The 14,779-nt window shown below is 50.2% G+C and overlaps 1 protein-coding gene across 1 annotated transcript in view; it reads left to right on the plus strand.

Annotated features, from left to right (window-relative positions):
* The first annotated feature begins 4,341 nt into the window (after nt 1-4,341).
* RYBP (RING1 and YY1 binding protein) overlaps nt 4,342-14,779 on the plus strand; it is a 67,103-nt gene continuing 56,665 nt past the window's right edge. The window contains exons 1-2 of the mRNA XM_090022161.1: nt 4,342-4,500; nt 4,779-4,904. Of these exons, the coding sequence (XP_089878287.1) occupies nt 4,475-4,500; nt 4,779-4,904 (152 nt within the window). The 5' untranslated portion in view covers nt 4,342-4,474. The remainder of the gene's footprint in view (nt 4,501-4,778; nt 4,905-14,779) is intronic.

Below are 14,779 nucleotides of genomic sequence, written 5' to 3' on the forward strand. Positions count from 1 at the left end.
TGCTCAGTTGAGCGCTGTCACTATTGTTCTATTTCAGTCCGTTCTGAGAGAGGTTTTCAGGTAACTTTTTTTTTTTCTAACATAACAACAGTTTATGAGGCACAGACTGCCACAATGCCCCTGTAATCTCCTTTGGCTGTAATCTCTGTTTTAAGCTCTTGGTCCATTATTTTTTTCTGAGGGTCAACAGGAAATAGTGTCCCGTTGGATGAGACAACTTTAAACGTCTTCCTGAAGCACAGCGATAGCACCGCCACCGGACCATGCTGCTTGCCGGTAAACCATTCCAGCCTCACTGTCCAGTCCATGACACTAGAATATACTAATTGCTATTTAAAGAGTATTTAATAAACTGGGAATGATTGCCTTCTGTTGTATTTGCATAATTAAGTGAAGGCATGCCATGGTTAGGTTGCCAAGCTTTCAACCTGTGACTTTGAAAACATCATTTGCTAAGTAAGGAAGGTTTCCAGGGGGATTTGTATAAAGGACGTTGTAGGTTTTGGAAAGAGAACAGTTTTGGCTAAGGAAAGAAACAAACTTTTCTAGGAGATAAATTGCTTCCCGCAGCGTGCCATAGATCCTTAGTACCCTTTATGGAATGGTTTATTCTGTGCTGGTGGTGATTGTCATTAAGTATAATAGAGGCACCACGAGTTAAGTTTTAGCCAGAAACATCAAGCAAATGTGGCATTTTCCCAGTATGTTAGAATACAAGAGCCAAATTCTGTCCAGATCAAACATTGGACTGATGTTCAGTAGCTTTTCAGGTTAGTGTTTTCCTTTCTGGTTATCCATTGACATTTCCCAAAAGACTCACTCGCATACCCAAAATATTGTGATGGTGTTTTGGTCACAGTTACACAACAGGGTCTTGTGATTATCGTGTCCTTGCTCCCACACAGATCCCTTATAACAACATTGCAGCTACAATGTAAAACAAGCTGTGAAACAACTGCAAATGTTTGGAAAACAGGAAATGCAAAGGGAAGGTGGTGTTTCCCACACTTGATAACTACACAACCTTAACTCTGCTCTTCCACGATGTTTGCTTCCTTTCTTCTGGACATAGAAAAATCTAGGATCTGTATGAAGTAGAAGAAAGTACGTTTTCTGTTGAGAACCACGCTCTCCCTTGTCTCTCATCAGCCTCTTTACTTGTGATTGCTGCTGGAAACAAGGAGGAGAAACAGCTCGATACAATCTATGGCAATTTCTGTGCAGGTAACTGCTGCTAAACGGACAAAGTTGAGAGTCTTCTTGGAGTATCCAAAAGAAAAGGTACCTTTCTAGCATAGATAGTAGCAGAGAAATCTTGACACTGTGATACTAACAAGCTCAAAACCAGAAGTCAAATAAAAAGAACACCACATTTATTTCTTTTACAACTGTTACGACTTTTAAGCCAGTTTCAGGATTTTTTTGGAGCCTGACTTGGAGCTACGTCTGCCTCCGCAAATGTCTGCCAGGTGTTTGTAACATGTGGGATTGTATTTCCAGTGTGTTAGTGGGATGAGTTATTGTGATGCTCTGAATTTCTCCGGGCATCCCTGTGGGATAAGGGTGTGATTCTCAAGTGTTCTCTGGGCTGAGCATGGGAACAGGGCTTCGCTTGTCACAGAGTGCCCCGGGATGGGTGTTTGCTGGGGACCACTGCAAACTCATCCTGTCTCTGAGGGTGCCTCTTGATATCAGCTCAGGCCTGGCATCTAGAGCTGGGGGGGGAAATGCTCCAATGTCACCACTGCTGTAAAGCTCAGGGCAGCTGGTTTTGCTTTTCCCTTATAGAAGCACGTACTGGCTTAAGTGATTTACATGGATTTGTTTCTTAAATAATGAAGCAACTGTGTTTCAGGCCTTTGCCCTCAACTGATCATCTGCAGCCTGAATTTCCCCCTTCATCTCCAGCCCCGTCTCCCTGCTGACTGCTCTCTTCCCCTTCCCGTTAGTGGCCACAGACTTGCGTGTACAGCATGCACCATATGTGACCTCATTGTCCTTGCCTGTCCTAGCTGCCCTAGTTCTCCAGGAGTGAAGCTGGTTAGTGAGGACAGGGCTCAAACATTACTAACACCAGTAAGTCCTAGGCTTCTTCAGGCCTGCATTCCCTAATGTAAACCAGTGGCTAATCCAAACCTGCTAATAGATACACTTGCTTCAGAGGCTCTCTCTTGCTGTGCTACATGCCCCGGAAAAAGGGGGAGCTTGCAAAGCTCGTGATGAATACGTTAGCCCTTGCCTTCTGATTTGGTTTAAACCCTCCCCCCCCAAATACCCCAAAACAATGGATTCAGGCATCCACTGTGGACAAATCTGAATGTTGCTGTAGAAAGGCTAAACAATGTGAATGGAAACTGCTCCATAAATACGCTGACCGGACATGATTGACCCCAAAGACAGGGATGAATCTGGAGGTCTGTGGAGGTGGATGTAGCCCGTCTGCTTGAAAGAAAGAACATCTTGTATTTGAAAGCTTGTCTAATTTATCCCACCTGCATAGTCGGTCCAGTAAAAGGTACCACCCTAAGAAATCTTGCCTCTCACATTCAGGACTTTGGAGCATAAGCAGAGGTCAGTCCTCCCCTGCACCACCGTGCACCCAGGTGCTCCTCCTCGTAGGGTGAGTTGCTCTGCGGTCAGTGAGGCTGCACAGTGGTGCGAGCACAGAATTTGCCCCCTTCCCCTCATACAGGGCATGGATGGACGGGCGCACACCTGCTGTGCTGCCTCCTTCCCTCAGGGACCGCTGCACTCCCGTGCATCCTTCTCCCCGTGTCCTGCAGCTTACTGCACCCGGCTTGTGTTCCCTGTGCCCTCCTTTTGATGGATGGGAAGGGGAGTATATCTTCCCTTTCCCTAATCTAGTGTACCCCACGCACATGCACACACACGCGTCTGCTGGGCTGGCTCATGAGCTCTCAGAGCGAATGAAAGCAAACCTTTGCCCCTGTATCAGGAGGACTGTTGGCTCCTTTTCCGCGGCGCAGCACTTATAGTCCTGCCGTGGGCCTAATAGGATGCAGTGCAACACTGATGTTCACAACGCCCTGGGCTCCCGGGATGGGCTGGCCTCTCAGGATGGGCTACAATCTTCCTCTTCCCTTTTCCTGGGTTGCCTTGTGGACCAGACCTCTGACCTGGGCATGTGCAAGCATTTCTGGCTGGCCTTGCTTGGGAGTCCCACATCCCCCTGCTTGTCTGGGCTGGCTGCGCCCATTCTCTTGGCAGGAACATCCCCCTACCCCCATGTACAGGTCTTCCCTTTCCTGGGGTTCAGATGTGCGGCTTCCTCCCTCTCCCTGCGGGTCCGGTCCTGCGGGGCTGGCTGCAGGCATCTTCCCCTCTCTCTACCGGCGAGGAATTGCTGGGGGCAGCACGTCTCCTGCCCCATTGTCCCAACAGTGGGGCCTGCTGGCGGCTGAGGGCGGCATGGTCCCCTTGGCCTGGGGGCAGCGGGGCATGTCTCAGCACAAGACACTGTGAGACACGAGTCCCCTCAGTGCAGGGGTGGCAGGGGCACGATCCCCTCAATGTGGGTGTCTCCAGGACAGGGTCTGAGGGTGTCTCTAGGGCACGGTCTCCTCAATGTGGGTGTCTCTGGGGCACGGTCCCCTCAGCCTGAGGGTGGCGGATGCCATGACGGGTGGCAGGGTCACGGTCCCCTCAGGCTGAGGGGGTCTCTGGGGCACGGTCCCCTCAGTGTGGGTGTCTCTGGGGCACGGTCCCCTCAGGCTGAGGGGGTCTCTGGGGCACGGTCCCCTCAGTGTGGGTGTCTCCAGGACAGGGTCTGAGGGTGTCTCTAGGGCACGGTCCCCTCAGGCTGAGGGGGTCTGTGGGGCACGGTCCCCTCAGTGTGGGTGTCTCTGGGGCACGGTCCCCTCAATGTGGGGGTCTCTGGGGCACGGTCCCCTCAGGCTGAGGGGGTCTCTGGGGCATGGTCCCCTCAATGTGGGTGTCTCCGGGGCACGGTCCCCTCAGCCTGAGGGTGGCGGATGCCATGACAGGTGGCAGGGACACGGTCCCCTCAGGCTGAGGGTGTCTCTGGGGCACGGTCCCCTCAGTGTGGGGGTCTCCGGGGCACGGTCCCCTCAGCCTGAAGGTGGCGGATGCCATGACAGGTGGCAGGGGCACGGTCCCCTCGGTGTGGGGTGGCAGGGGCACGGTGCCTTCAGTGTGGGGGGGCGCATGCCATGACGGGCGGCAGGTGCACAAGCAAGGGGCCCGGTCCCCCGAGCGCGGGTGTCTCCGGGGCGCGGGGGCGGCGGGGCGGGCGGAGCTGGCGGCCCCCGGCCCGTCCCCGGCGGCGCGGCGCGGATTGGCGGGCCCGGGCGGAGCTCCGCCCGCCGGAGCGGCGCGGGCGGGCAAGGAGGGAGCGGGGCCGCGCGGCGCTGCCGAGTCGGGAGCGGGGCCGAGCAGCTGCCGGGAGCCAGCGCCCTTCGCGTCGTCGCCGAGCCGCGCCCGCCCGCCCGCCAGCATGGGCGACAAGAAGAGCCCCACCAGGTGGGCGCGGGCGGGGGCCGCGGGCGGGCGACGGACGGGCGGGCGGGGGCGGCGCGGGGCGCCCAAGATGGAGGCGGCGCGGGGGGGCGCGGGCTCCGGGCTGCCAGGGCCGCGGCGCAGCTATGGCGGCCCCGCTCCGTTCCGCGCCGCCCGCCCGCGCCGCACACCACACAAAGGCGGCTGAGCGCGGCGGGCCGGGCCGGGCCGGGGCTCACGCGTGTGTTTCCCCGTCTCTCCCCGGCCCGCCTGGCCGCCCTCCCCCTCTCTCCCCGCTCCAGGCCGAAGAGGCAAGCGAAGCCCGCCGCCGACGAGGGATTTTGGGATTGTAGCGTCTGCACCTTCCGCAACAGCGCTGAAGCCTTCAAATGCAGCATCTGCGACGTCAGGAAAGGCACCTCCACCAGGTACAACCCGCGCCGCCGCCTCTATCTCCTCACCCCCCCCCCCACGTCCTCCTCACCCCCCTGCCCTCCATCTCCTCACCCCTCTTCCCCCGTCCTCCTTCTCCTCACCCCTGTCCTCCTCGTCTCTTCTGCTCACCCCCCGTCCTCCACCTCATCACCCCTCTTTTTCTCCTCACCCTCCCCATCCTCCTCCTCCTCCTCCTCCTCCTCCTCATCCCCCCGGACTTGTTGATCGATTTCTGGGCTCCGAAGCGTGTCCTTCCCCCTCCCCCCCTCAACAACCCTCCACATTTTTGTTTTCAAATTTCCCATCTTGTTTATCCAACGCTGGAGCGGACCCAGGAAACGCGCGTCTCACCTCCACGCTCTTTGTTCCAGTTTATGGATTTAAAGAGCCTTTGACTGCGGGTTGGACGTGTTTCTCTGCCATTTTGGCCAGCTCCGGGGTGGAAATGCTCTGGGGGGATGGAGGATGCTGCGGGAACCAGCGCTCCCCCCTTGTCCGGTGCTGCGCGGACGCGGTTTCTAGGGGCCGTGCGTGGATTTCCGAAAGCTTCATTTATTTATTTATCTTCCTGGCTCACCTAGGCCTGCTTTGGTCTTTCCAAAATGGTGAAGTTGCCATGCAGGAGGGGAAGGAAACATAACAAGTATTTCCCTCCTCCCCTTTCACAGTCGAGTTGGTTTTCAAAAAGTTTCTGGTGACAAAATATCCGTGAGGGCCATGCTCTGAAATGGGAGGTTCGTTTTTTTTTGTTTGTTTGTTTGTGTTGATGGAATAGGCTTTAAAAATGAGGTTGACTCATTTTGATTTTTTTCTTTGCCTGTGTGTGTTGTTGTTGTTGCTTCTTGGAAAATGTGTGGCTTATAGCGTAGAAAATGCTCTATTTTTTTTTTTCTAAATGTTTAGCCTAGTTTAAGGCTTAACTCCTTGCAAACCAAGACATTGTCACAGCAGACTTTTCATGACTTGATGCCTTGAGGTGATTGAGGGAGGAGGGTACAGGCGTGTTCAGCTGGTTAGTGTTTGTACAGTGGTTTGAACAATGTAAAGCCCCTTAAGCCTTAGTATTTTTTGTCTAACAGGAGCATGCTTTTGGAGGATTGATTCCTACTCTATTCTGCTATTTTACTTGCATATTTTAATTGCATTGAATGTTGATCAGAAGACTGTATGTTGTGCTGTTAGGTCTTTTAAAAGGTGTTGCATTTAACTCTCTTATTTGAATTTAACACATAAGTGATGAATATATATGGCTTTCTGTTCTCATGTTGGAAGTGTGGACGGTCCCTTCTTCCTTTTGTTCAGTCAGGGTTTTTTTTACCTATGCTTGAGTTCACGGGAATCCCTGAGTTGGCTCCTCTAAGGTTTCATCTGCATGGACACAACTCTGCAGGGTTGAGGCATAAAGCCCTGATCCTGCAAACATTTATCCCTATGTTAAATTTACTTGTATGAGAGGTCCTGTAGGGATGAAAGACCACGTTTAGGGTCATACACATCAGGCATATGCACAAGCGCAAGATGGGCGCCTAAGTGAAGAATGCAAGTCCTAGCACTTAGTCCAATTTTTCAGTCTGTTTGACTAGATCCCTTCAATTTGAGTGCTGCTGATGACTGTTTTGAGGGAGGAAACTCCTCATCCAGTAGGCTGCTGCTTCTTTTTTTCATTTTTTTAATGATCAATATTAACATTTCTTCAGCTCCAAAAATTTTTTTCTGTGATTTTTTTTTTTAAATGTTCTTAAGTGGGATACTAATTGCTAACATAGAGTTAAGAAATGTAACTTCACTGGCCAGGTGATCAGTGGGCCTAGAATGTCTTACAGTATTTTCCCCATTAGCTGTTCACACAAGCCTTTAAAAGCTTACTTTAATTTGGAATGGGTAAGGTTTGTGTGTGCTGAAGGTTTTGGGAAAGGACTTCTAATGCAGGGTATTGTGGAGATTTTTATGGTAGTGTTGTGAATAAATGCAACTGAAAGTAGGAAGAGTGACTGTCGCGAGCATACTTTGTTTGTGTGTGTACACAGAAGACCTCAAAGGTCAGAATTCTTTATTGTGGTTTTGCTTTGAGTATTACCGTATGTGACGTGCAAGTCAATGGCTGGGAAATTCTTGAGAATTTTTTTTCATAAACTACTAATGTAATGAAGCTTATTGATTTATGGCTGACAATTTCTTACTTGAAGTTTACGTGTCTGAAAAGATCTTTTAGTGATTTTTCTTTTTTTCTTTTCTTTTTAAATAAAATCTGTTAACCTTTGAGATATTGGATCAGTAACTTGAGACTTGGTTTTAAGTGTGGATAAGTGCCATTGTTAAAGTTTGGAGACTTGGTTTTAAGTGTGGATAAGTGCCATCGTTAAAGTCCAAAGTACTTCGATTTTATACTTGATTTTGACAAGTTTTGTGCCATATACTTTTTTGGGTGAAATGTCTTTCATCAAAAATATTGCGTGTAGTTATAATATGCCTAGTTTCACAGATTTATTTAGATACAACGTGACCTACTTTTTTAACCCTCCTGTGAAGTCTGTGGTTGGCTGTAGAATTTACTTTGGCAGATTAATGTCTTCTGATTTGTGAACTAGTTTGGACTTAGCTCATTCTGACTGTGTACACTTTTACAGACTTAAGATAATCCTTGTGTGCCATGTGGGAGGGGTGACTGGCAGCAACCAGAAGTTTCACTGCTTCTCTCATCCAAGTACTTCCCTTTCCAAAGGACCCTGAAAGGGAACTTTATCCACAGAGTACTTTCCAAGTTTGATAAGGAAGAGGGTCTGTGGTATATGCTTGGTTATCAGGGTGCACTGGGGTAGCTTTTCAATTGCCCATTTGTAGATATCAAGTATAAAATTATATTTAACAGTATAAGGGGCCAAATACAGTGTGGTAATGCTATATGGCTTAATTTAGCAGTACACAACCAATTACTTTCACAAACTCTCTTCTCACTTGTTAGGTCTTAATTGTTATCCCTCTTTTAAAACAAATGGACATAGTATTGAGTGTTTCCCAGCTGCTGAGGAGTTCTGTGTGAAAACATGCAACAGTAAAAGTGAGGGGCTGTTCATGTCCGCGAGGTGAAAACACCAAAACTGACTTGGGACTAAACAGAAATGACTTGAAGCCAAACAAACTTAATCATTTTCTGTGCTGGATTTTCTTTGTCCTGGTATAGCAGTCCTGGTGCACCGATGTCCTGAGTTTTGGTCTTACCTTGGTTTTACTAGGGCCTAAAAACAGATGAGGGCTTGAAGCAAAATTTCTTCTGTTTGGGAGAGGTGCTGCGTACACATTCGCTGTTAGTCCTAATTACTCCCTCAGATGTAGAAGGCAGTTTGACTTTGGGTGTCTTAAGGGCACAAAGCTACTGCATGGTCATCTATTTTCTATTAACATTAATGGAAGTTGTACACGCTTATCTGGTGGTATCGTTTGTTTCATTGTATCCAAATGCTAGTCCAGCGGTTGTCAACCGGGGTATATGTACCAGCAGGAGTACTTGGAAAGGTGACGGGGTGTGTGCATTTTAGGTTGTAGCTGAGGGGAGGGGGCGTGAGGGCAGCAGCACTCTTCCGTAGACAGACATGGGCTAGGGGGCTCACATGGCAACTGCTGCCACCTCCTGGGAATAGCGTTTTGGGGTGGGGGGGTGGCCAAGGGCAGCAGCGCTCCTCTGTGGGCTGCACAGGTGCCACCCAGCTGGTGGCTCCACGGCGTGTTAACAAGTGGTGCACGATTGGCCAGGTGTGAGGCTTGTCAGCAGCCTGTGGAACCACGAGTGCAACCAGCTGTGGAAAAGCGGGCTGTGCCAACATGGGTGGTAGGTAGCAGCCAGTAGGTGGTGGCCACATGTGAGCACTACCCCCTCCATGTGTGAGAACCCCCCCCACCCCGTCTGGCCACTGCCACCAGAAGGGATACACCTGTTAAAAAAAAAGGTTGAAAACCTTTGTGCTAGTCTTAATAGTACTTTCTTTTAAGGGTGCACTGATAGAGATTTTGAGGGCTGAGACCAATAGCCAATATTTAAGGAGGCTTATCGGCCAATACCGATCCAGTATCTGATGCAGCTGCCTCCAAGTGGTAAATCTGGTGTGGTGGAGGGGTAGATCAATGCCCCCCACAGTGAGGGAGGGGGCAGGGGCAGGTGTTGCCTAGGGTGGGTGGAGGTGGAGTGCAGGATGGAAGCATTGCTTGTGGGGTGGGGGCAATTCCCACTGCTGCTTGCATCCTGAGAGGGTGGGAAATGCGTGTGCCCCCGGATCTGCGTGGCATAGGGCAGGTGGCAGCTGCGAGGTGGAGCCAGTGCTGCATGGGGCTTTTCTTGCTAGGCTTGGAGCGGGCTTTGGCAGTGCTGGGAGGAAGCTGCGATCACCCCAAATTTATGCCACAGCTCCGTTTCCAGCTCTGCACCGCTGCCCAGTTGCGGCTTTTCCCAGTGCTTGTGTGGAGGTGGGGCACTGAGTGAGGGCTGCCCCAGTGAAATTTGGGGTTGCTGCAGTCTCTGAGAGCCTCCAGAGCCTGCCCAGCCCCCATTAAGAAGAGCTGCACAGCTCTGGCTCTGGCATCGGCACCACCTCTCCTGCCCTGCACCATGCAGCTCCAGGGGCACATGCCCCCCCTGTTCCCCATCCCCTTCCAGGGTGCAAGCAGTGGTGGGAGCTGCCCCCCCCATGAGTCACGGCTCCATCCTGCGACCTCCCCCCCCCCGCCCTCCTTGGGCAGTGCTTACCTCTGCCCCTTCCCTCGGATGCATTAGCCAGTGTGTCGCGAGCAAGGATAAGGAAGTGATATTTCCTCTCTACTCGGCGCTGGTGAAACCCCAGCTGGAGGACTGTGTCCAGTTCTTGGCACCATGCTTGAAAAAAGATGTGGAGAATCTTGAAAGGGTCCAGAGAAGGGCCACAAGGGTGATTCAGGGGCCTGGAGCTCAAACCTCATGAGAAAAGACTAAGGGATCTGGGACTGTTCAGCCTGGGGAAGAGAAGACTTTGGGGGTACTTGCTGGCTGTCTGTACCTTTGTAAGGGGTGAATATTGGGAGCTGGGAGAAACTCTTCACTAGGGTGCCCCAGGGGAGAACAAGGAGCAATGACCATAAACTGTTAGAAGATGGCTGCAGGTTGGATGTAAGGAAAAACTTCTTTACGGTAAGGGTGACCACATCTGGAATAGACTTCCAAGGAAGTGGTTCAGTCCCCAACCCTGGAAGTCTTCAAGGGGAGACTGGACAGACACTTTGCTGGGATCATTTGTTCTCAGGAGTATTTCTGCCAGGAGCCGGGGGGGTTGGAGTTGATGATCTTTTGAGGTCCCTTCCAGCTCTTAATTTTTATGATTCTCCTTTTTCTCTCTGTTTTGGTTTATAGGTTTATATTACCCTGCTCCCCCTCTTATTATTCCCTCTCCCATATGAGCAACTTTGACTGTGAATCCTATTCGGTAGTGCTCCTTGAAAAATGTTAGTGTGGAACAGTAAAATCCCCCTGTTTGTAATTAGTTTCACAAAGCTGCTGTTACTCCCAAAAAATGGTATTTAGCAACAGTATTGATAATTCTCTGGGATTTTCCAGTTCAGGGAGCAGGGAAGCTCAGAGACTGATAGAGGAAACAGCATGTCTAGTAGCTTTGCTTGATTAAAACTTCTTTTAGGTCCATCTTATCCCAAAGCAGGGCTTTCCCCATCAAATTGCCTAAGCTGGAAAGAGCTCAGGAGATTGAACATGTATAAAGTGTGAGAGCAGTAATTTGTTATTTTACACTATACCTGAAGAGTAGGCAAGTGGCTTTTGAATATGAAAGCAATGCTACTGTGTACATTACCTTACAACAGGTCATGCATGTTTACTAATAGGCATTTCTATGGTACTTGCCATTGTGGTGCTTGTATACACAAATTGGACGTTGTGGAGATCTTGTTCGATGACTTGAGCTTGTCTCTCGTGAGAGCCACAGAATTATAATCTTCCATCCCCAGGCCTATTTTTATTTCATACATAAACATTGCTGGATACAACATTAAAACTAATCTCTAGTTTGGGACAAAAGTAAAAGTTTTCAGTCTTTTTCCCTTGAGTGTATGTAGCTTTCAGCCACTTCCGATGCATCCCAAATCTTTCCATAAGTCTCTTTCTCGCTCTCCTTCTGTCTCTCTTTTCCTCCAAGTGCTTCTTCCCTCATTCTTTATCCAGTATAAAGAACTGTATCACTGTGGCTTCTTTCAGCATCAGTTCTGAGCTAACCCAGGATAGTAGCTTGAATCCTGCTGTTTTTCTTGATTGAGGGACTAGGTTTACATCAATTAGAGGTTAGAATTTATCTCCATTTCTTGCTGGGCCATCCTTTTCTGCAGACATTTGCTTTGCTTTATAGCTATGATGTAATTTATCATGTGCAGTAGTTTTATTTTTCAGTGATCAATTATTTGGGCTTGAGGGCCACATAAGGAGTTCTGGTGAGTGCTGCGGGCTGGATCAGCACCCCTGCTGTGCTGCCCCCCCCGCCGGCCTTCATGCAGCTGCTTAACAAACCTCCTTAAGTGCCTCTGCTCCCTGCTTAGCTGAAGGGCTGGGATGGGTCCATGGGTGAGCAGGGAGCTGCATCCAGGAGCAGGATGGGCAGGTGGGGCAGAGCTGGGTGTGTGGGGCTCTGGCAGAGCCAGGACCTGCTGCCCCTATGCTCCTGCAACAGGTACCAGTTCTGTAAGCAGAGAGGTGCAGGGAACAGATCATGGCTCTGTCCCTGGCTGTGCACTGTCACTGCCCAAAGATCCTGGGGTCTTCATGGAGACCAGCTGTGATCTGTTTGGGCGAGGTGCATGGCCAGGTGGATGGGATAGTGCCATGGCTGGGCAGCAAGCTGTGTCTGGGGCTGGACCTAGGATCTTGGGCCTGTGACAGCATGGGGCCAGGACCCAAGGCGGAGCTATGATCCGTTCTCTGCCTCTGCCCAAGAAACCCATGTCTGTCGCAGGGCTGTGCGGGCAGTGGATCATGACTGCCCCAGGCCTGGCCCTGTGGTGTCACCAGCCCACAATCTTGCCCTCTGATCCGGGCCCCACCTGCCTATCCTGCTCCAGAACACAGCTCGTCACTTGCCTGTGGCCCCATCCTATCTGCCTAACTACATGGGTCCCGTTCCTGGTGGTGAGTGTGGGGCAGACAGGCTGGAGTACCTGAGCAGTGGGGCTGTCTGGCAGTGGCAATGGCAGCCAAGAGAAGCTGCTGCCATTGCTACTGCCAGGAAGTGACTGCTACGTGCCCAGGGGCAGAGCACTGGCTGCAGGTGCCATGGCCCAGGCTGCCCCCAGCATCTGGGTTGGTGGGACTGAAGGACCCACGGTAGGTTGGATTTCCCCCCCCCACCTCCCCATGTGAGTACATTGCCTTGTGAATGGTGTCATCCTCGTGAAATGTGGTAATTACACTTAGCTCATTTGTAATGCACTTTCACGGCTGAAAATGAAATATTCAATCTGCGAGAACTTTAGTTTTTCTCCATTCCTAAATAAATAATCCTTGATTCTTCTGTTCTAATATCAGGTGGTAGCTCTGACAGCTTTGTTTTAGGTTTTCTAAAGTAGACATACATTTTTTTGGAACTGCAGTGGAAAAACTCTCATCAAATTGGTCACCAGCACTGCAAAAGAGTTGGATAGTAATGAAATTTGTTCACTGCTGGTCTGTACTGGATTGGTGGTAGTGATCTGCTGAGATGTTCTGTTTTCCATACTCTCTTGAACACTTGCGTAATGGCCTAATTGAAAATTAATGAGAGAATGTCATTTGACTTACCATATTTTCTTGCATACCACATGCCCCAATAAGTTGTGCATCTTGCTTGGAAGGTACAGCGTAGAAAAGGAGATTTTTGCAGAGTCATGGCTGATGTATGACCCAGAATAAGAGAGTCCAGGAAGTGTGGCATTCCAGGAGACAGTCTGGTTAGGGCAGCAGGAACTTCCTGGTGTGGGAGGACATCAACAAGGCTAGGTCCCAGGCCTTGCAAAGACGGTAGCAAGACTGTTACTTCTTTGCTGTAAATCATTCTTTGTATTAGTTCCTGTAAATAAGAAAGCTTCACTTCCATGCCAGCAGCTTCACCACATACAGCAGCTCACTGCAGCCAGCTCAGTGACTGGCCCTTCAACCAAAAGGTACTGCCTCTCTAGCAGCTGTGTGAAGGTTAACACCGACCTCCACTGTTGCTGCCCCAGGCAGAAATGGCAACCATTTCAGCAGTGTCTGCTTGCTTCTTTTCTTCTCTGCTTCAGATGTGCACTCTCCCCACTTAATGCACACCGAAATTGTGGAGGGCTGATTTCTGGGAAAAGTGTGAGCATGTGAGAATATATATAGCTGTGGGTTATGTGCCCATCTTTGTAGCATTTGTGTGCATCTGGGGTGTTTACCCAGTGTTCGATCAGAAATGGGAAATTCTCTTTTCATCCCTCCATTTCCTTTCACCCTTTTATTTACTAGAACCAACTGAAAGGAATTGGCTGTTGCTTTAACTGTAAGGGAAGACTTTGTATTTTACTGCTGTTGGCAAATATGGTGTTGTAGGTTAGCTAAAAATAGTCTAAAAAGAGTCTTTTGTCAAATCTGGCATTTTAAAGAGGAAAGCACTGGATATTCACAAGCACAGCATGAGCCACTCCATTTTTCCCCCCAGGAGCTAAAACTCCAGTATCTCTGGAAAATAGCTGTGAGCAGGAAGTGTCCAAGGTATTGATTTACAGGTGGAGGATTCCCAGGCTATCAGACAAGTTCCTGCCTACAGGTGATGCATATAGCAGTGCCATAGTGACGGGAGGGGAGAGGTTTTTACTTTATGTTCCAGTTCTGTCATCTCTGTGCAGTTTTACAACACCTCATTCAGACAATAGCCAGAGTGTTCCACAGGGGGTGGGGGGAATTAGTCTGTTTTTGGCTATATGTTGGCTAATTGTAGTAATATTGTAATCTTCATCTGGGTTAGTTGGTGGGGAAGCGTAGGGCCTAGTGAAGATGTGGTCTCAAAGGGTCCTGTTGGTAAGCCCTACTTGTGATATTGGATGTGTTGCTCTCCTGCCAGTTGTAAACACTGTGGAGACATCCCTGGATCTCTCTGCCACCCCACCTTAATTTGGTTTCCTTTGGAGCTCAGGAATTTAAAACCAAGTGTGCATGTGGTCATACAGAAATACCCCCTTACTCATAAACTGGCTCTTCATTAGCTGGACACCAATTTCCTTTGTCTCTTTAGAGCTTTATGCTGGAATTAGAGGTGCACCGATATATCAGTTGGTTATTGGATCAGTGCTGATAAAAGGGGAAATGACATTATCAACGCTTGGCTTTCTTGGGCTGTTACAGCCAATAATGTTTACTGATAATTATGCCTTCTGGCCAGGGCCCTGGACACCTGGGTTCTCTCTCCCCTGCAGGGTCATTGGCCTCAGATGCCTGGGTTCCCTTGGGAAATGAAGGGTTTCCCCTTGCAGGTGGCCACCATTCCAGCCTCCAAGGGTCCTGCTTGGGGTTGCCAGGCATGAGATGCAGGGGGCTCTGCATGCATGCACATAGCCAGGATTATAGTTGAGCAGTGTGCGGAGTAGCTCCCTGCAGGCAAGTCTATGGAGAGGAAGGGGCATGAGGAGGTGCAGATTGAGGCATCTCCCCAGTGAGGGAGAGAGTGGGACTGGGGCTGGGGATGCTGCCCAGTCAGGGTGGTGCATGGCACCTGAGGCAGGGAGTGGGATAGAGCCACTGGTGGTTTGTCCTGGGGGGGAGGGGAAGGGGGGGCATGGCCTTCCCAGACTTGTGCGTGGGGCGGATGCAGGCTGCTCACTGTGAGCATGTGGCTCTGCTCTGCTGCCTTTC

The sequence above is a fragment of the Crocodylus siamensis genome, chromosome 11, assembly GCF_052110815.1.
Source record: "Crocodylus siamensis isolate JL-2025a chromosome 11, ASM5211081v1, whole genome shotgun sequence".
In the NCBI taxonomy this organism is placed as follows: Eukaryota; Metazoa; Chordata; order Crocodylia; family Crocodylidae; genus Crocodylus; species Crocodylus siamensis.